General features: G+C 45.2%; 1 protein-coding gene across 4 annotated transcripts; it reads left to right on the top strand.

Moving 5' to 3' along the window:
• The first annotated feature begins 2,164 nt into the window (after positions 1-2,164).
• PLCXD1 (phosphatidylinositol specific phospholipase C X domain containing 1) lies at positions 2,165-20,206 on the top strand. Of its 4 annotated transcripts, XM_035558131.2 has the most exons (9): positions 2,261-2,627; positions 3,441-3,488; positions 6,092-6,234; positions 10,109-10,245; positions 12,893-13,021; positions 14,184-14,339; positions 17,495-17,678; positions 18,388-18,503; positions 19,891-20,206. In XM_035558131.2, exons 3-9 carry the CDS (start codon positions 6,123-6,125, stop codon positions 19,894-19,896), a joined length of 840 nt encoding a protein of 279 aa, XP_035414024.1. In that variant the 5' UTR covers positions 2,261-2,627; positions 3,441-3,488; positions 6,092-6,122; the 3' UTR covers positions 19,897-20,206. The 4 variants fall into 4 exon arrangements, with proteins under 4 accessions (XP_035414020.1, XP_035414024.1, XP_035414022.1 ...); XM_035558127.2 differs by having other exon boundaries at positions 2,165-2,627; positions 18,388-20,206; XM_035558129.2 differs by lacking the exon at positions 2,261-2,627 and adding an exon at positions 2,821-2,905 and having other exon boundaries at positions 18,388-20,206.
• The last annotated feature ends 129 nt before the right edge of the window (positions 20,207-20,335 follow it).

Below are 20,335 nucleotides of genomic sequence, written 5' to 3'. Positions count from 1 at the left end.
TTAAAATTTTTGCTAATAAAATTGAACTCTAATTATCTTTCTCCTCTCTGTTATTCTATAATACACCAAAACATTTCCCTTATCTTGCAAAACTGATGAGAAAAAGCACATCATGCAGCCCTGGTTCCCAAGTATCCATCACATCAGGGCAGCAGTATTGTGCTTGCTCAGTGTCGAGCTATCAGAGTGGCATTTCTACTCTGAATTTGCCTGCTGTAGATAAAGTCAGGGCTGTCCCTCCGTGATGGCACGGATACGTTGGGATGTGTTTCGGCTACGTAAATCCCACCAAAACCCTTGTGCCAGATGATTCCTGCTGCCTGGTACTAGGTCACCAAAGGCACCTCATTGACAGACACGGGGATCAGGAGTCAGCACAGCAGCCCCAGAAGCAAACGCAGGGAACCAGAAACCAACTCCAGGCACGTCCGGGACATATTTTTTTCTCTAGGGCACAGACCTGAACGGTGGCTGTAGTGCTGACCACCTTCCCAGGCCCTTTTTATTGTGCAGGGTGATCTCCCTGGTGTTGCAGGCTGTCTCCTCACTGTTTCCCCTGCTCTCAGGCGTCATCACAGCTGCAGCCGTCAGATATGCAGCCTCTGCTCTGAAAAGTTAGGCTGCCTGTTTGTTCCCAAAGACAGAAATCAGGTGAGGGTTGAGGGGACTTATCAGTCAGTCAGGGCAGGAACAAACATACATTGCCAGGGTGTTGCAAATGTCCCCAGAACAAGCAAACACCTCAAATCCAGGGAATTCAGCTAAGGTTGTTTACCAGCTGCGTGGCATTTCTGCATGTTATGGAGTAAAGAAGTGGTGGTGTGCAATGTCTGGAAAAAAAAATGTTGAGGGAAGAAAAAAATCTCATGCAACATCCCAGATATTGCCAGCATTCAATAAACCTCTGAAGGCTTGAAGTCCTCCGAGAAGATGACTGATTTCTCTCAGACTGAGTGCAGTTTATCTTATTTTGGGCAGCCAGGCCTGTTTAAATGTATGAAGTCCAGTTTAAGCCTCTCTGACTGGTGTCGCTCTGACTAATAAACCAGAAATATTTCACTCTGATCCACAGCTATAAATCAGGCCTGTGTTTCCATCAAGATGCAATGCTGAAGCTTCTGTATCTATGTGTTTTGATTCTCATAAATGTAACCAGCTTTAAACCTTTTTATTACCAAATGCTTCAAAAGCTCCTTCTGGGTAAGAAGTTCTTCTGTGTCCAATATCTTTGAAATCCACTATCCATCTTTTTAATGTAGACATTTATTTTGCAGGCATGGTGAGAAATCTTGGGCTCCCTCCCCCTCCCCCCCCCGATCTTGAGATCTGCTATCATTACTTTTGCAAATATTGCTATAGGTTATCCTTTCCTTGACCCTTCCTTGGGAGACATGCTTATTCAGGGCTTAATCGCTTGCTGATTCATTTCCCGGCATTCCTCCTTTTACTGGCTTCCTAAATCCCCCCTAGAGAGATTGTGACCTAGGGACTAAACCAGGAGCAACTGTCTTGCTGTCTCCAGTAATTCCAGAGCAGCTGAAGAAGAACTGAGACCCAAACTCAGACTTGAAAGGGTATGGAGAGGGCTTTTTCTGTTGAGGGGAGACCTGCAAGAGTCCTTTCTTTGCAAGTCAGCAGATACTTCACATCACTACAGTGTGAAGTCCTGTTATAATGCCTCCAGAATAAAATATTTTGGTATTTCAGTTCCATAGTTTTTTTTTTTTTTAATCTTTCTGTTGTTCGTCTCAAATTAACACAAAAATAACTTGTAATTCTTCCTCTCTACAGCCATATTTCCCAATTAGTCCTGACAACCTCACACACGATGGTTCTTCTGAAACTGTTCTCAGCCACTTTCTGTCACGCCTATGGAAACCCCCACAGCCTATAAACAGTATCTCCTCTTTATTACCTTCTCTTTTGCTCAACTTCACCCCTCTGGGCATTTTGTCCTTTTGGTTCCTACCTTTACAACCTGCTCCATGTCTATTTTATATCTCCTGAAAATTTTGGGATAATTTAGAGGAGTGTTGATCTATAAACAGCAGTCTGAAACGTGGCACAACCATGAAGGCTCAGCAGCCCTGCTGTCGTGGGACTGCCGAGGGAAGTGGCTCGGCAGCTGGATGTTAACCAGCTCTGCCCGCTGCCGCTCCTCCAAGTTTCGCTCTGTGCAAGAACACGGTTCTTCCTTTTTGCTCTGCAAAACTGAGATAGCGAAGAAGGGGTGTCTGGAAGATACGCCCTTGCGTGAAGAGGCACGACATGGTAGCAGCCTGAATTTTCCCTCGTCCTGGCCGCGGTGTGATCGCGGAGTCCCACTGCAGATGACCCACTAGGAATGCTGCCCTGCGGGAGGAAGAGAAGCCCTGTGGGCACCCTGCTTCCGAAACCGCACCGGGGATTTGCGTGTTTGCCTCTGTAGGGCACTCCTTCCCTGCTTTACCGCCTGCCTGCTTCCACAGGAAAGCTCTTCGAGGAGCTTGCCTGGATTTCTGCAGGGAGCCGTCATAAATACGGGTGAATTTCCAAATTTCCACACGGGTGCGAGACTGGCAAGATGAGGAAAAGAAACTGAAGAACAGAAACTCTGTGAGAAAGGGGCGAAGAAGCAGACACCTAAGGTACCACTAGTATATTTATAAGAGTTTTTATTTTTATTTTTTTCGGGTTTTAACGCGGCCGGCGGCCCGCCACTCCCTCCCCGCTGCTCCCTTCCACCCCCAGCCGGCCGCGGGCTCCTCCCGCCCCTCAGCCACCTGCCCGGGGCCTGTCCGGGCCCCAGCCTCGGCTCCAGCCCCGGCCTCGGCCCCGCCCGGCCCTGGCTGTGCCCGCGGCCGTGCCGGGGAGCCCGGGCAGGGCCGGGGGAGCGGGATGGCGGCGGTGCCGCCGCTGTGAGGAGGTGAGGGGGCGCGGGGGGAGCCGCCCGCCCGCCCGCCTGTCCTGCTGCGGGCCGGGGGCACGGCTGCCGGCAGGGGCAGCGCTGACACGCCGCGGGGAGCGCTTCTCAGGGAGCGTTCCGCTTTTCGGGGTTTTTACGTTATTATTAATTTCCATTCCCTTCGCCCTTCTGCTCGGAAGCTCGCTCCGCGCTGGCGCGGTTGGCGTTGTTTCCCGGACTTGCCGTGGCGGCAGTTCCCTTCTGGGCAGGCTGCCGCAGAGGTTGGGGTTTTGTCAGGGCGGTGGTCGCTGGCACCCCGGGGTGTTTCTGTACCTGAGGGCTCGTTTTGTTTAAAATGTCATTATTCTGCACTGAGACTGCCCGGGGTCGGGTTGGAAAGCAGGCACCGGCTCTGTGGGAGCAGGGGTAGTCAGTCAGGGCAGCGCCGTGTGGCACTGCCGTCAGGCTGGAAGGTGGGAATGAAGGCATGGAATGGGGAAGTAAACTTTGAGATTTACTTATGTGGTAGCTAACGGTTGTGATTTCATTCCTGCAGGCTAGCCGTGGTTTCTTCCTAAAGGACATGCCGCCTCTCTGACACAAGGTACGAGCCGAGCGTGGGGTGAGCACTGAGGGGCTATGCTGTGCAGGGGCTCAGGCCAGAGCCTGGTGTGATTGCTTTCGTGTGGGACTTGATCGGCAGGACCACAGCACGGCTTGGTCTCGCCGTTTCTGTCACTGCTGGCTTCCCCAGGCCCAGCAGGATGCTCCTTATGGAGCGTCCTGGTCCCACCAGGGTCAGGGCAGCGACTGCAGCTCGCACTGCACCAGCTGAGAGGTCACTGGCTGGCCCCTGTGAGGGACAAATGTGGCAGAAACCCAAAACTTTTTCAGCAGGGGTAGCTTAATTTCTGACCTCTAATGAACTGAGTCCTTGGAGGGTCAGCAGGAAACAGAGGCTGGATGGGAGGAGGAGGAGGGAAGTGGTCTCCCAGCAAGGACTCCCGGCTTGGTGGCTTCTTACCGCCCGACCACCCCTGCTGCCTTCCTGGGTGAAAACCTCCACGTAGCAGATCTGCGGCTGGTGAAGGGCCATGGGGCTGTGCCTGTGTCAGTCATGGCAGTGAAAATGCCTGGCAGTAGAGAGGGTGGCAGCGGATACAGCTCCAGCATGGCCTGGGAGCATCACTCATGCAAAGGAGCAGGGCGGCCCCAGGAGAGCAGTGGTGTGTGGTCAGAGGAGCTGTGAAATGCAGCAGAAGGGGATGAGGTCAGCAGGAAACCTCCACTGTCAGAGCGAGGGGTCTGCAGGAGGCAGAGGGCTGGCATGTTACGTTGCAGAGCTGGAAGATGTCTGAGGTGATCTTGCTGAGGTTTGAACTTATTTCCAGATGTGGCATGTAGAGACCATTTGCTCATCCATGACAAGAAGATCTGTGCTTTTTTTTTTTTTAATAAACCCATGGGAGTTTTTCCACTGTTCTTTGCACCAAGCCCATCAAATACCTGCTCTTTTTTTAGCAAGCAGACAAAGGGAGCAGGTTCAAACCACTTCTTCCTTGCTTGCGCAAGGGCCTTGTGCGTGTGTGCGGATAACCACTGAGGCAGCCGCTCTTCGCCAGGCGGAAAACCCCAGGACACGTGGGTAGTGTCGCTGCGCTGTCACTGGGCTGCGGCACCTGGGCACTTCCCTTGGTCGACGGGATCCCATCCTTATCTTAACTGGGGTGATATCTAACTCAATTAGACCGAGTCAAAGCCACACCAAACGCGCAGCCAGGCAGGTTGGACGAGCGATGCTACGTGCATCATGCGTCATCAGATGTAAAAGCCGGTTGTATCTGCTATGGGTGATGTGTGCGTAAAGCATAGGAAAGCCATTCCTAATGTTATCTTTCAGATGACCTCATGTGACTGTCAAAAAAATGTATTGCGCCATGTTTAAGGAAACCATGGGTTCTTCGTATAAATAGCACGGCTCACTTGTAAATCCTGAAGAACCAGCCGCCTCCCAAAACAACCGAAAGAATGTTTTGGGGAGAAGCAACCTTGGGAATGAATGTGCAGAGATGCAGCAAGAGGGAACAGGGACGAGTCAGGAAGGCTGGTGCAGCACAAAACCTGCACGATGCATATGTGACTGCTGTCTCTGTAGGGAGGAAACATTTACAGTGCTAGCTTTTTGAAAAGGAGGGAAATGGAAGGTGTGATGTTATTACTGGTGATCACTGTTCTATGGTCTAAAAAAGTGTTCTACTACCTAGCTGGGGACAAAAACAACAGACAAAGCCTTGACACTGGTAGAAAGAAGGAAGGCTTTTACCTTCACAAACAAAACCTGACCTTCAGGCAACATCCTAGAAAGAAAAAAAACGTCATGAGGATCTCATCCTCATGTTCTGTGTTGTTTGGGAGAAAATAAAGTGAAAAATGAACAGCATAACTCTAGTAGGCCCTAGTGATGACCATGATTTCTCACCTGGGTTGCACTTTAATGGCACTCCCGTGTGACTGTTGCAAATTTTCCAGAAGATCCCAGAGAGAGTTATCCAAGAAGAATGGTTCCGGAGTAGCTTTCAGGAAGGTCTGAACAACTGAAGTACTTGTGGTCATGGGCTCAGTAGCAGAGATAAGGACAGACATCAAGAGATCTTGTCAAAATGGGGTGTAAGAAGATGGAAGTTTTCATCTGACCCCCAGAGACCAGCATGATGTGAAAATCCCGTGTCTGGCAGAGGCATTGCTGCGGTGGCTGGATTGAAGCTTTGTTCTCTCGAGGGGCCTGCAGACCCAGCCCCTGCCTGGTCCTGCCATCATGCTCCCGGGGGCTGCCAAGGATTTGGGAACAGACATTGTTTCCTTCTGGAAGTCGGCTATAGCCTACTGTGGTAGTTGATATAGCCAATGTAGACAATCATTTCTCCACACTGACAAAGCTGCGCATATTTGTCTTGGCTCTGTTCTTCTTTCAGTTGGTCACTTTACAAGCTCGGAGCTGGAACATCCCTTCGGCATTGTGTGGGAAGACAATATTAACAAGAGCACTGTATTCTGTGCCCGTGAGCCTCTTGACATTTTGTTGCTGCGACTTGAGAGAAGGTTGATGTTTTATAGCATGTATAAATACATTCTGCACAGGTCCAATGGCATTAACTCAGCCATAGCGTATGGAATAATTTAGTTATCCTTCTCTTTTTTTCCTCCCAGGACACCCTATGACGTTCTAGAACAGGCACTAATGGAAGGCCCTTTGCAAACCTCCGTTCATGTGTGCCATGAAAATGGTCAATGGATGTCAAAATTACCTGAAAAGCTCTGGGATATTCCCCTCTATAACTTATCTCTTCCAGGTAAAGATTAACTTTTGTCCTGTGATGCTTTATTGGCATGTCACTTAAGCACTGGAACATCCTGTTTGTTCCATTTCAGGATGGCTATATTTATTATTTGGGTCAGTGTGTGGGAGAAGGGCTTGGGGGAGTGTTTGTGTGGTGTGTGCATGTATGTGAATATCTTTATTCTGTATTTTGGGGGGTTTCTTAGAGGGGAGGGGGAAAATGATCTCTGAAGGAAAGGGAAGAAAGTGAGACTTCTTTTGCATCAAGATGCGCAAGATGATTATGAATCATCTTGTCAGATCAGTGTTAATAATATGAGCATTTGCTCACCTTGGCCATGGTGTTCTTTTTTTCTAATATGTTATTACCTTTTGTTTCTTACTAAAATGGCTCCAAAAGGAGAGAACACTTCACCTTATTGTTTCTTTGCACTGTTTAAAAGAGGCTGGGAAGGTATGAACGGATGGGGACTTGGAATAAATGTATTTGTTTTCATTAATGTAGAGGAGGACTTTACTACATGGCTACTGGTCCCTGTTTGTGGAAACTAGATTTATGCTGATAGGGGTAAATGCATCTGCATTATAGTTGGAGTCCTCATTGGTACTACATCCAGACCTGTTTATCGTTAACATTTTTTGGGGTCATATTGCTGGTTCTCTCTGCTGCCTTGAATAGATATTTTTTCTCATGCCGCCTGAAGAATTTACAGGAGAACCTGTTTTCACTGCCTTGTGGGAAGACACCGGAGGACTGTGAGCTCTTGAGCACTTTGCCTCCACAGTGAAAATGGCACTAAAGGACAGTCCAGCCCACATTTTCTCTCACACCTTTGAATGTGACGGTTTGGGTGGAAAGCAGCACAGCACGTAGATGGATGTTTTATGTAGGTTACGGTATCCTAGGTTAACTTAGCAAAGCCATATTTAGAGATATGGGTGAAAATTTAGAGAGTGGGGAAAATCAAGTCTTATCTTCAGTGAGCGGAGTCCTGGGAGAACCTGAGAACTGTGGTGGAACTCTTCTACCCCTCACGGAATAGCGGAGTATGATTTAAAGTGAAAAACAGAAACATGCTTCGTGGTGATTTGTTGGATGTGAAATTTGAAGTGGTGTTAACATCAAAACAAGCACACCTCTCAGTTTTGGATAAAGTCTATGTAAGAGTACTCAGATGTTATAAAGAAAATCTAGATTTCTTTTTTAATCAACAAAATAAGAAAATAAGTAGCTATCTTATGACAGAAGAAAGGTCATGTTCTCTTTTTATCTTCTATTCCTCTTGCAAAAATTGTTGAAAAAGCCAGTATCATGCTCCGTGGTTTTCAATGAAAAGGAACAGCGTTATTTCTAAAGAGCTTTCACAGCAGTGTTTCTTGGTTGAAAGCTGAGAACCTGCTGATGTGTGCTTTTGACTTCCTGGCTCTTCTAACAGTGACGCTGGCATTCTTGCAAATGTTTGCTGTTCTCATGAGCATATCTGCATGGAGAACAGGCAGGCAGAAAAGAATGGCTGAAGAATGGCATGAAGCTGCAGCAGGGTCGGTTCAGGTTGGATGTCAGGAAAAGGGTCTTCACCAAGAGGGTGGGCGGACACTGGGACAGGCTCCCCAGGGACGGTCACAGCACCAAGCCTGCTGGAGTTCAAGAAGCATTCGGACAACACTCTTAAGACATGTGGTTTGATTTTTGGGTGGCCCTCTGTGGAGCGAGGAGTTGGAATTGATGATCCTCGTGGGTCTCTTCCAACTCGGGATATTCTGTGATTCGAAGTCCATTTTGGCAAACACTGTACGACTTTTTCTGAGCACTGCAGGACGTGTAGCTTGGAAGGTTTTGTTGCTTCTCCAGCTGACCTACAAAACTCGTCTAGCCCAGGTCAGAACAAAACAAATTAAGACCAACCAGGTCAAGACAGCTCTGGCAGGTTGTCAGAGGGAGCAATGTCTGGGGGAAACTCAATTAGGAAATGGAAGCTTATTGACCTCCCCACAGAAGCCAGGCCTGTCCGTCTGGTCCTTAGGACATGGTAAAGGTGTCATAAGCCAAGGGGTTCCCAGAGTGGGATGGCTGGGCTCGTCTCAGATAAAGAAGACAACAGGGCACTCAGGAAACTTGAGAAAGTGTATTCTGAAGTCGTGACAAGGAGACAGAGGCAACTTTCAGAAACTGGTGCTGTGTTGTGCCAGCTTCAGCACGGTGCTGCAGGGGGATGCTGTTTGAAGCTCCAAAACTGCCTGTTTTTTTGCTAGCTCACTATCTTTGCACTGTATTTGTTGCGTCATGGGTATGCCGTCTTCCTCTTATCACTGTAACTCACTGACATCACAAGAAGACTCCTAAATGAAAGGTTATTATCCACAGGCTGGTTGGCATCAGCAGATGCAACACCCATGGATGGAATCTTGTTCCCTTCTCTCAAACTTGGATTTGGTCCATGTGGATGTAGCGGCTTGACTCTTAACATCTTTTAAGACAAACTTCTTTGAATGCCTTCCTTGTCAAACTTACATCTGCAAGAATCTTAGTTTGGGTGCTTAAAGCAGGAAAATACAGGCAGACAGCAGATTTTAAAGGTGAAAAACAGAGTGAGACACTAAACTATTTCTGACCACTTTAAAGAATTTTCTTTATTTCAAATACAACCCTGTCCTTTTCCTTTGGCTACTAGAAGTATTGCCATTGGCACCAGTAAGACTGACCTTTCAAGAAGCCATCAGGATGCCAACTGATGCTAGAAGTTCCTAGCATCAGTGAACACTTTGACAGAAGACTTAAAAACTAAAATGATATGCGAATTCCTTGCAGATATTCTGTAAAAATCCCAGCAAATCACTTCATGGAGTTGTTAGTTTATTGATGTTCTACAAAATCAGAAGAAATAATGGAACAGAAAAAGCTAGCAAAAACACTGGCTGCCTGTACCGAAGAAAGCAGACATAGAGGTTCATCTAAATATGATGCAAGAGATGTGTCAGGCTTAACATTTCTTGGAAGTCAAACATTTGGACAGGCTGTACTTGGCTCTGATACGTAACTTATAATTCCCTGTGCTGGAAAGAGGTAATTCTGAAGTCCCTAAAAGGTGGATCCTGCCCATCTAACACATATAAACTTAGATTAGATTTGTCTCTGAAACTTTCAAGCACCTGTGTTTTGTTCAGGGAGGCATTCTTACCAGATATTTAAGATATTAATGCTTGAAGTGCCAAGTTAGGAGTTGGTCCAATCAAAGGAGTAAGAAAATGAATTTCATCTTTCAGGCATGGTTCTGTATATTTTCCTGGGCAAAGGTGATGAGCATGGGCATGAAATCCTGAAATCAGGACAAATTCAAAAAAAATCTGAATCAGTCTGAAATCAGGACAAATTCCAAATAAATTCAGCAAAGGAAAATTCAAAAAAGGCTCTGCACCTGGGGCAGAGTAATGCCGGATGCAGATGTGGAGCTGAGTGGCTGGGGAGCAGCTCCTCAGAAAGGAACCTGGGGGTGTTTTTTATTGCCTGAAAAAAGTGAGTTTTCACTTCCAGATAATTGTTTCAGTAGAAGATGCTGGTTGAAACAGGCCATTGTAATGCAGTGTGAGGCACACATCAACAACTTGTAGGTTAAATTGGAATTGCTTCAAGGAAAAATATTGACAAGTCTCAGTGCCCTCCCTTCATGAGGATTTCGTGCTAACAGTGTCAGGTGAGTGAACTCTGTAGAAGAGCCCACCTTTTGACCATAACTGCATGGGCAATATACATAACTACAGGCAACATACATGTATGGTTTGGAAATGAAGTGGCATGTCAGATGTGTGCCTGCAATATAACCATGTATTTTGGTGATTGAGTAATCAAGAAATGATGTTCATTTTACATTTGTCTTTCTATTCTACAGGGAGTCACGACACTATGACGTACTGCTTGGATAAAAACTCTGCCGTTAGTGGCAATGAATCGAAGCTGGTGGAGATTTTAAATAAATTTATGCCCTGCATTGTACGCCCTATCATTATGAAGTGGTCTATAACACAGGTAAGTGTTGTCCAACGCTCCCAGGCCTGAACAAATCAAGTATGTGCTGCTGTGCTGAGCGCGGTCATGTTCTCCCATACAGCAATGAGAGAATAGCTTGCAGCCTAGAAATCTGTGCTCTCATGAAATACCTGTGCTGTACATACCAGATCTTCTTTTGTGGGGAAAGATCATTCAGCTTAGGCAGGGAGGGTTCACAAAGATACTGCTTAAAACTGACCACTTGTTACTAGAAAATCATCTTCTTTTTGGCATGCTTATTGTTGTTGTTAACATTTAATATAACTCTTATCAAAGGAAGTTAGTAAAAGGGTTTTTCTTTTCTTGCACTTTGTTCAGAAGGTAACACTGTCATTTTTACTGTCACTGTTGTGTGAGGTGTTCGTTGTTTTCCCCGCTTTCTTGTGTGAAATATTTCAGCGAGCAGCAAAGACAGAAATATTGTGTAAGGGAACTTTTACCATTGAAGATAAAGGGAATGAAGGTGTGACACCTCGCATAAGGTTTAGTTCATTTTTCAAAATGACTACATTTTAAGGTTGCAGTTATCTCTTGCTGTTCCTCACAAATGCCCGTTAAAGACAAAATTGGGAATCATAATTTAAGTTAGAGCTTTTGAAGATTTTTCTAAAGAACAGGCTTCGCTGCCATCAAAGAGGCACCAGAAATCCTTTCACTTTTGTTCTTTTTGAAGGAGCATTCATTATTAGTGAATTAAAACTGAATAATTGATAAATGGCAATGATTATGCGTAGGCTCCTTGTGCTGTGTTTGAGCAGCCCTGGCACACGGGAGTCTTGGACACTCTGGCTTACCACGTACGTCACAGGTTGATGTGCAAAGGCACTCGCTTGTCGCAGCGCCTGTTCTCGAGCTGCGCTTTTGCTTTGTGACTCAAGCCCTTGTCAGATTCAGAAAGCTCCTGCCCTGCTGGCCGCTGGCTGATGAGGTGACCCTGGAGGGGACAAACAAGCTCCGCACATCATTGCACTCATTTTCTGGCCTGAGCCCAGCTTGCTGAGCGGGAAGCGGCCCGGCGCTGATCGGAAACGTGCCGCGGTGCCCAGCCGTCCCTGCAGGGAGGTGACTCCACCCGTTGGTATCTGGAGCACCCAGATCAAGGAGTGCTACCGACCGTAGGGCCCACGCGTTCCTGGATGGCCCAATGCCTCGGTGATGCCTGGCTTCAGCCCTGGCTGTGCTGCGTCAGCCTGCGTGCCCAGGTCTTGGCTGCGCAACGACTGATGCCGGGAGTGTGATCTCCACTCGTGCCCTGGATGTCTGGTGTGAGGCTGCAGCACCGGGCAGCATCACTCCACAAGGCCTCCTCTTACATTTTGCCCTTGGGGGCAGTATTCACGGTGTCTAATTGAGTATCCAAATGCAGGTGATGAATTAAGGAGCCTAATCTCTCCAGTTTTCCCATGCAGCCAGTGGAAAGAAAGAAGTTTCTCCAGGGGGCAGTTCAGAGCAGCTTAGTCTGATGCTCTTTCTGGCCACAAAGGTTATATATGACCTACAGCCATGTACTGCCCCATCTCCAGTGACCCCTGGGTCTCTCCCTCAGCTTCTCCAGCCTGGAGGAGACCGAGCAGGCGTGGACGTTGCTGCTGGCAGCTCCCATGGTCAGAGCCACCCCACTACTTGCACCCTGGGGCACACAGGGCTGCTCCCCAGCCCTGCAGCTCAGGCATGGCCAGGGGAGGTAAAACCTAGGAGCAGAGAGTTGGATGGTCAAAGCCAGCCTGGGTGAACATCCCACCGTGTGTCTGAGCTCTGTCCCAGCGCTAATGCCACCGATGTGGTTAATCGGGCACAACACCTTGCATTGGTTTAGCTTTTGCTGAAGCCTTTCAGGCCTAAATCAGTACCGAGTACTTTTTCTGAGACCTGAAAGTGTTGTCCATACAAGCAGGTTGAACTGAGACAAATTAGTATTTAAAAGTATTAATTTAAGTTGCTTCTATTTTCTCAATGAAAGAGTCTTGATATAGATAAGAGACGTACCATTTGGGACTTTTTGCCCCAGAAATTCAGCTCTATCGCATGTTCCATTTAGCCCTCGAAGTCAGTAGGAGAGGTCCAAGAGAAATTTAAAATAGAAGAGATCCTCTGTTTTGTAGGACTTCGACAAGTTGATTAAAACTTTTTTAAGAGACTTTGTCCTAAAAAAAAAAAAAAAGAACAATAGCTAGTATTTTTTTCTATTTTTGTTTTTCCTTTTGCTGAGGATGAGTGAGCTCCGCAGAGACAATTGTGGCAAAGTCTTTGATCTAATAAAATAAATACAGAATTTCTAAGGTGCTGATCCTGCAGGTTTTGTTTATACAAATAGTCTTGTGAACAGAGATCGTGTATTTATGCACAGGTTAATGAATCTTTGACTTTCAGAACACGACAAATGCAGAGGTCTGAAACTAATCTAATCTGTATCTGGAGTGTATTCCGCAGGGAAATCAGGATCCCTCTTGTCAGATAGTAAAATAATTCAAATTATGACTTGGTGCCTTATAGTGCCATTTTAAAGATGAAAGACCTGTGAAAAATGTCACAGGGCTAATTTGATACACCTCTTCCAGTTATCTAATCTAAAGAAACAAATCCCTTCCAGGCTCTCAGGACCTTTGTCTTCTGTTTAACCCTTCAGGTACTGACTGTGACGGAGCAACTTGAGGCCGGAGTTAGATACTTGGATTTTAGGATTGCCCACAAGGCTAACGATCCATCAATGAATCTGTACTTCGTGCATATGGTATACACGACTGTTGTTGTACAGGTATTGTCCTTGCCTTCAGAATGGCTCTACGCACGGTGCTGCTTGTTTTATGTAAGAGCCATCACAGTCTGAAAATGATGGCCCAAGGTCTTCTGAATAGGTTATTTGTTTTCCTAACGTGAGGACTTCAAACTAGAGAAAGTTGGCAGGGCAGGTTACTGGGCTGGAACACTTCAGCATCGGTTAGTTCCTTACCCTCAATCTGGAACTGCTGTGTGTTGCTCTCTACCACCTACCCCCACAGCAAGTGTTTCTGGGGTTCTGATGTTTCTGAGGTTTATCTTGTGTTGTCCCAGGATGCTACCTGGGGCTGTCCCATTTCCCTGATAAGGACAGAAGTTACTAAAAAGGAGAAGGTATTAAAAGCCTAATAAAATCACAGAAACATTTTTTTTTGAGGAAAAAGTATTTCCCTGAAAGACAGAGAGACTCGAGTCTGGATCCCATGATCAAATTACTGTCAACTGCTGTGAAGATACCGCTGTGAGTTGCTCTTTTGCATGTGCTCTCTCACTGTGGACCAGTGTATGTCTTTCTTAGCTGGCTGTGCATTCATCTGCGCCTGGCTGTACAGATCCCAGCAAATGCAGCTTTAGTTTGTAGTAGATTAACTGCCTAAACTTTGGTTTCATGCTTCATATTGGAGGCCTGGACCCTTCATGCCAGATGTCATGGTGATTGGCATGCTCAAGTAGACAGTTAGATGTAGTGCCTGCCCACCCTGCTAATGACGTGGTCTCCAAGAAGTGTCATTGCCTGTAACAAACGGGGAAAACAGGTCCTGTCATGTTCAAGCAAGTTCAGAGCTTTCCTCTGTTTTCCAGTTTGCCACTAACACAGGGTTTGCCCTTAAAGAAGCTTGGGAAGATGGGTTTACTGCTAACCTGCCTCCAAGAAGTAGGAGGCTCATGGGTATTATCAAAATATAAAGCTGCTAAGTCTGGTGTGCTAGACCCACATCCAGAGCAAATCATCACGGACCTGCAGAAAGGTTTTCCTGGGGTGCTTCTCTCTGGAACATCCTGTGGGCTGTCAGATGTCCATACTCCAAAACCTACACTGATTTTTGTTATCGTGATTGCCGTTCTACTTCGCTGTCAATGCTCTGTTTATTTCTTTCCCCTGCGTAACATAAATGATTTGCCATGACTATCTTTTGTAGGATATTCTGTGGGAAGTGTTAAAGTGGTTGGAAACTCATCCTCAGGAAGTTGTTATCTTAGCCTGCAGGAATTTTGACGGATTAAACAAGAAACTTCACTGTCATCTTATTGCCTGTATAAAAGAGATTTTCCAGTGTAAGCTGTGTCCCAGAAATGTAAGTATGAGATTTTTTCCCACCTTTTTTAAAGGATGATATATTACAGTGAGGCCTTTGGTTCAGAATTGCCATCTATTTCTGATTGTGCTGTATTTTTAACCTAGGAAAAAATCGCTGCATCAGAAATACGTCTTTACCTAATAAAATTGAGGAAATATAGCAAACCTACTTCCCATAGTATGGAGGAGGGAATTAAATTGGACTGTCATGTCCATTGAGTTGTGGGACAACAGTAGGGACACAACTGCCATCCACTGTTCTGTCTGATTTTTTGTAGAAGGGTTGTTAAAAATACAGTCCAGAGGGCTTTCAGTCTCAGGTGGAGATGACTGCCTTCTGAGCTGATGGGATTCAGATTACCTTACAGCAGTCTTTTCACAGCAAGAATTACAAATTATTTTCATGCTATACATAGCATAAAAAACCATATAGTTTAGGTTGGAAGAGACCTCTAAGTCATCTGGTCCAACCCCAGCAGGCAAACTGGGCCAACTTCCAAGTCGCGTTGGGCCATATCCTGTCCAGTCTTGAATATCTCTGAGGATGGAGATTCCACAGCCTTTCTGGGCAGCTCGGTCCAGTGTTTGACCACTCTCACAGTAAACCTGTTTTCCTTATAGCTAAATAAAATTCCTCTTGTGGAAACTTCTGTCTGTTGACTTCCGTCCTTTTGCCGTTCAGCTCTGAGGACTGGCTGGCTCTGTTTCCCCTACATCCACCCGTTAGGTATTTGCAGACAGCAGTAAGACTTGTCCGTAGTCTTCTTCAGGCTGAACAGGCCCAGCTCTCAGCCTGTCCTTGAGTGCAGTTGACCTTTGTCATAAGGACACATTGCTGGCTCACGTTCAGCTTGGTGTCCCTCAGGACCTCCAGGTTGTTTTCTGCAAAGCTTTTTGCCCCCAGCCTTGTCCTGGTGTGTGGGGTTAGTGCATCCAGGCTCAGGATTTGGCTCCTGCCTTTGTTGAGCAGAGGTGCCAAGCGAGGAGGAGGGGATAGATCAGCCTTCTCTGAATCAGGACCTCTCAGCTACAGCTGCTAACAAGATATGAGTTGGTTCCAAGGTTTCTGTGCAACACAGCCTTGTCCACTCCTTGAGAATGTGCTGGCACCACCAGCTGCTGTCAGGTAGGAGCTGTGCTGGTGGCCTTGGCTTTCTTTCCTGGTCTTGAGCTGGAGCTAACCTTCCAACCAGCCTAACAGCTTTCAGTCACCCAACCCTCCAGAAAGGCTTTAAATTTAATAATCAGAAATTACTTGTAGGCTACGTTTTATAAGTTGAGATTTTTAGCTTTCCCTTTTTTACAAGGTGAGGGAGCTTTTAGCAGTTAAACAATTAACATTTCAAAGATGCACAGGAAAAGAGGGTTTTCTCTGGAGATGTGAGGGGTGCTGGATAATGATGACCCTGTTTGTGATTCGAATTAATCCTTTGAAGCTGGTGTGTCAGTAAGGGCTGACTATTACCATTTCAAAGCATTTTGCATGGCAGAGTTAAAATAGAACAATTCTCAGCAAAATTAGGGGATTCTGAATATTCAGGCCTCCACTGAATAACTGAAGACCTGAGTGACACTGTTTTGTTGTTTCCCCAAATACCTCGAGTGTGTAAGTCGTGGATGAGCAGAGCAACACAGGAGAAGACAGTCAAATTTACTTTCAGTCACATGGTCAGATCCAAAACAACAACAAAACAGCTGTTAACTGGGAGAGGGGCAAGTTGCTGGTAGTTCGTTGAAGGAAGGTGAGATTTTGCTTTCTTCACCTGGCTGAAGAAAGAGAGTATTTCCGAGCCGTGTCCAGACAGAGGGAGGACGGGCAATGGAGCAAGGAGAAGCCAAGTATTTCCCTCAAGCAGGATCATTTCCAGGGGGTCTGTTACCAGCACAGCGGACCTTGCCATTTCTGCAGGTGATGCCTTTGCAGGTTAGGTAGCTGTGGGGCTTTTCAGAATCACGGATTCAGAATTAACATCAAATAGCCTCGTGCTTGCTCACTTATTTTAAAATCACCTAATATCTACTGTCTTTCAAGACTGCAGCTCTGGTGTTGAACAAAAGTAAGTGTCAAAGCATTTATGAAGCTCTAAGTAGAGGTCTGTATGTAATACTGGCACAGGCCACAGCGTGACAACATTACATTGTGTTTAAAATTGTAATTGCCTAAACTATTCAAGGTGTCTTCCTTTGATCTGGATTATTTGGGTTTAAAAATCCCTTGTCAGACATCTGCAGTTTCATCTCTGCTTTGTTTGCAAAATAAGCACCTGTGCTCATGTATACGTCTCTGGTACCCCCTTTAAAATAAAAAAATAAAAAAGGTTTGAGCTTTAGAAAGGCAGCTGTAGAAAAGCAAAGGCTTCTGTCAACCACAGATTTTGTAGCTCATGAGTAGCTTGTATCTTAATTTTGCAGTATTTTCTGATCTAATTGGGGCTCACACTCTCTCTCGGATGAAGCCAAGAGGGATTTCTATGTTCATTCAACCCCTGGCTCTCTTCAAAGACTTGCACTAAATTTTTCAACTTTGGTTTTTATTTTAAGTAAGAAGTTAATTGGAATATCCTAAAGCCAGCATTTCCTCTTCACAAACAGACACAGCTTTTAACCAACAAAGTTCTTAAAAAAAAGAAAAGATGCATGTTAAAATGTTGGTTTCAAAAAAATAAATAAATGGAGGGCCATTGAGTCAGTTTCTGACTCAACTCTTGCCTTCTCTCAATGCGAAATGACTGGGGCATCCCAATTTCTGAAACAATCCCCTTACAGAAATCAGAATTAACATCTTTCTTACATTTAGCCTTACTGAGTCTGAACACTGGAGTTTTCATTAAAGGCTGTGGCGAGAAATTTGGGTCTGTGTGGGACAGCTGCCCAAACTATTGCTGCTTCTCTGCATCTGTTTTCCTACAGAGGGGTGTAGGGCTTTGTGTTCCTTGTCGCTCCTTTTACAGAGCGGGCTACGTCTTCCCCTTGCAACACTGTTTTCAGCTTGTAATCCAGCCAGTGCTCCACCTGGCTGTAGGGTGAACTGTTTGAACCGAATTTGAGCCTAGCTGTCTAGGCGGTTTCATGCTTTGGTATTTGAACTTTGGCAGACACTGCTCTTGTAGGCTCACAGCTCCCACTGACTTCCACCCGGATAATTTCCCTTAGGTGGTTCCAACGCTGCGGACCATGTGGCAGCATGGCTACCAGGTCATAGTCTCGTATGAAGAAGACGTGGAAGTGGAGAAGCACTGTGAGCTGTGGCCTGCCATCCCGTACTGGTGGGGGAACAGAACTTCCACTCACGCTCTCATCCAGTATCTGGAGCGCATGAAGCGGATGGGGCGACCAGGTACGTACGGGAGTTGCTCAAAGGAAACAAGAGGCACATACAGCAGTGCAAAACAAATAGAAATGGGTTGGGAGTTCACAGCAGTAAGGAATATAACCCCATTGTGCATGCTCTAGACAATCCCACGTTGCCGAGTGCTCTTGTCCACCCACGAGGGCGTGCAACATGCATGTCATCTTACCCAGTGATGTAAATGCGCGCACAAGTGCACCTGCGTACACAGGTTATGTCACTGCAGCAGCTCCTTCACCTATGTGACCACGTGGAAGAGAACCAAGGGACGATGGAGGGGAGAACTGCTTCAGAAGCATACTCCCGATCTGAGGAAAAATGCTTTTGTAGATGCACTGTGTGTTCCCACGTGTCACGTGGGAAGTGTAGTCATCTGGAAGCAGCCCTTGTGGAAACACACCTTACAGAGGGAGACTGGTGGGTGGAGAACACTGAGCCCGCAACGAACACTTAAGACAGGTTTAGCTAAACTGGGATGGTTCAAGGAATGAGCTGGATTTTAGTAACTGTTCGGTGTGGCATACAGCAGCAAAAAAGGAAGACAGCCCACTGAAACAGTTCTAGGTCTGTGAAACAATCTTAAGTTAGCATTTTAATGATTCCCAGCGGAACTAGATCTGGAGTTAATGCAATGCTGAGCGGTTTCTGTTCTCCTCAAAGGAATATTTAATGTGTCACCTTTTGATTTTTGTTTCAGAAAAATTCTTTGTTGCGGGCATTAACCTTACTGAAAATTTAAGATACATTCTTTTACACCCATTTGGATCACTGAAGGACATGACACTCCGGAGTCTTCCATGCTTGAAAATCTGGGTGAGGCAGCAGTATCCAGGAGCACAAAAAGAATGTATTAACATCATTGCTGGAGACTTCATAGGAAACGATGATTTTGTCAGAGATGTGATAGAACTTAACACAAAAATTAATCCTCCATTAGACTGTCATAGCAAAGCAGCAGGAACAAATAACATTTCGTTCTCAGCTTTATAATCTTTGTAAAGCTGAAAAGACTGTGTGCATTGCGTTTCCTGGTTTAAACATCCTGGACTACATAAAGGTCCAGTTAACTTAAACCAGGGATGTTTTAAAAACTCATTAAGAGAAGTGCTCTCAAAATCATCAGGCTTTCAAAGTGTTTTCTTGAAAAAGAGAGCAGGAAGCTCTTGCTGAAGTCTCTAGAGAACTATGATGTGGGTATAATTTACTTAGAGGTGCTTAGATTCAGTAGCAGCTGGCAATATTGTAAGTCTCAAGAACTAACTCCTATTTTATTTTACATCCAAGTAAGAAGGAGAAATATAATGTCCCTAGTTGCACAAATTGTTTTGTGATTTTATTTTTCTTGGAGTTTAAAAAGATATTCTGCACATACCCGCAACCCCAATTTTCAGTATTTTATCAGTGTGAAACTGACTTGTCTGTTTTCATAGTCTGTATTAAATATGCAATATGAAAAGTTTTAAAATGTTGTTGATATATGAAAGGTAAGGTACTGACACACTGCTGTTGTGTGCTGAGTATCAGTTGTGAACCATTTTACTAGCAGGTTAGTCACAACATTCTTCACGATTTGTGAGATATGTGCATTGGAACACTTTCTTTATTATTTTTATCATTCATGCCCCTTCTGCAGTTGATCCGAAGATACCGCAGCCAGGCCCCTGGACAGTTTTGTCTGCTGCAGTAAAATGTGTTTTATCAGGAGCTGCCAAAATACCCTTTACACTGAAAATAAACACACATGAAACTTATTTCTAATCTAAACTCAGACTGCTCTAAAAATACAGTTCATGAGCTTGTCATGTTCGTTTGAGGTTTCACAACTGGTCTTCCTTTATAACATATTTTTGTAGCGCTATAGTTATATTTCCTCTCATTAAGTATTCTTTGCTTGCGTAAATGCTGTTTTTATGCTGCTTGGCACTGTAAATTAGTTCTATTTTTCTGATTTTTAAATGGACTGTGCAATAACATGATCATGAAGGTAAGAAAAATGCCAAGTATCAGGGCTAAAAGAAAGCAGGCATTGTATAAAGTTCACTATGCAGCTTCATCAATATACCTCACTTTTGATATGCACTTTACATGGAAAAGCTGAGTTCAGGTGTCTGGCAAGATGCTCATGTTTGTAGTAGATGGTTGCATAACTCTGAAATCAACTGCTACTTGATACCAGATCAAAGTTACCTTTGACTTCTAGGAATGAAAGGCCAAGATGCTCACTCCTCATGCAATCTCCCACAATTGCAGATGACATAGGAGTGAAAACCAAACATTCCATTGAGAAGACTTTCTAAATGCTTTTTTTTTTTTTAATGGGCCTTCTTATCCGTGTTCTCACCTCTATTTACTTCATATAGAGCAGTCATTCAGTTTAATTTTTTAAAGAGTCACCACCTGCATCAAGTGTTATTATAACTCAGAATGTTTTTCTGCCTATCTTTTGTACCCTTCAAGTGTCTTGTTACTTTACCTAATAAAACTTGATCTGTTTGTGTAATAAAGACTGAAAAACAGTTTTGCTTCTCCTTTCTGTGATACTGATGTTTTCTCTTCTAAGAATTGATACAGTAGTAGGTATTGTGGATAGATTACCATGTGCAAGAACATTATTGTGTGAAAGATGTTCACAGGTAACTTTATTC

The sequence above is a fragment of the Cygnus atratus genome, chromosome 1 (genome assembly GCF_013377495.2).
Source record: "Cygnus atratus isolate AKBS03 ecotype Queensland, Australia chromosome 1, CAtr_DNAZoo_HiC_assembly, whole genome shotgun sequence".
NCBI lineage: Eukaryota > Metazoa > Chordata > Aves > Anseriformes > Anatidae > Cygnus > Cygnus atratus.
This window is presented reverse-complemented; position numbering and strand designations above follow the sequence as displayed.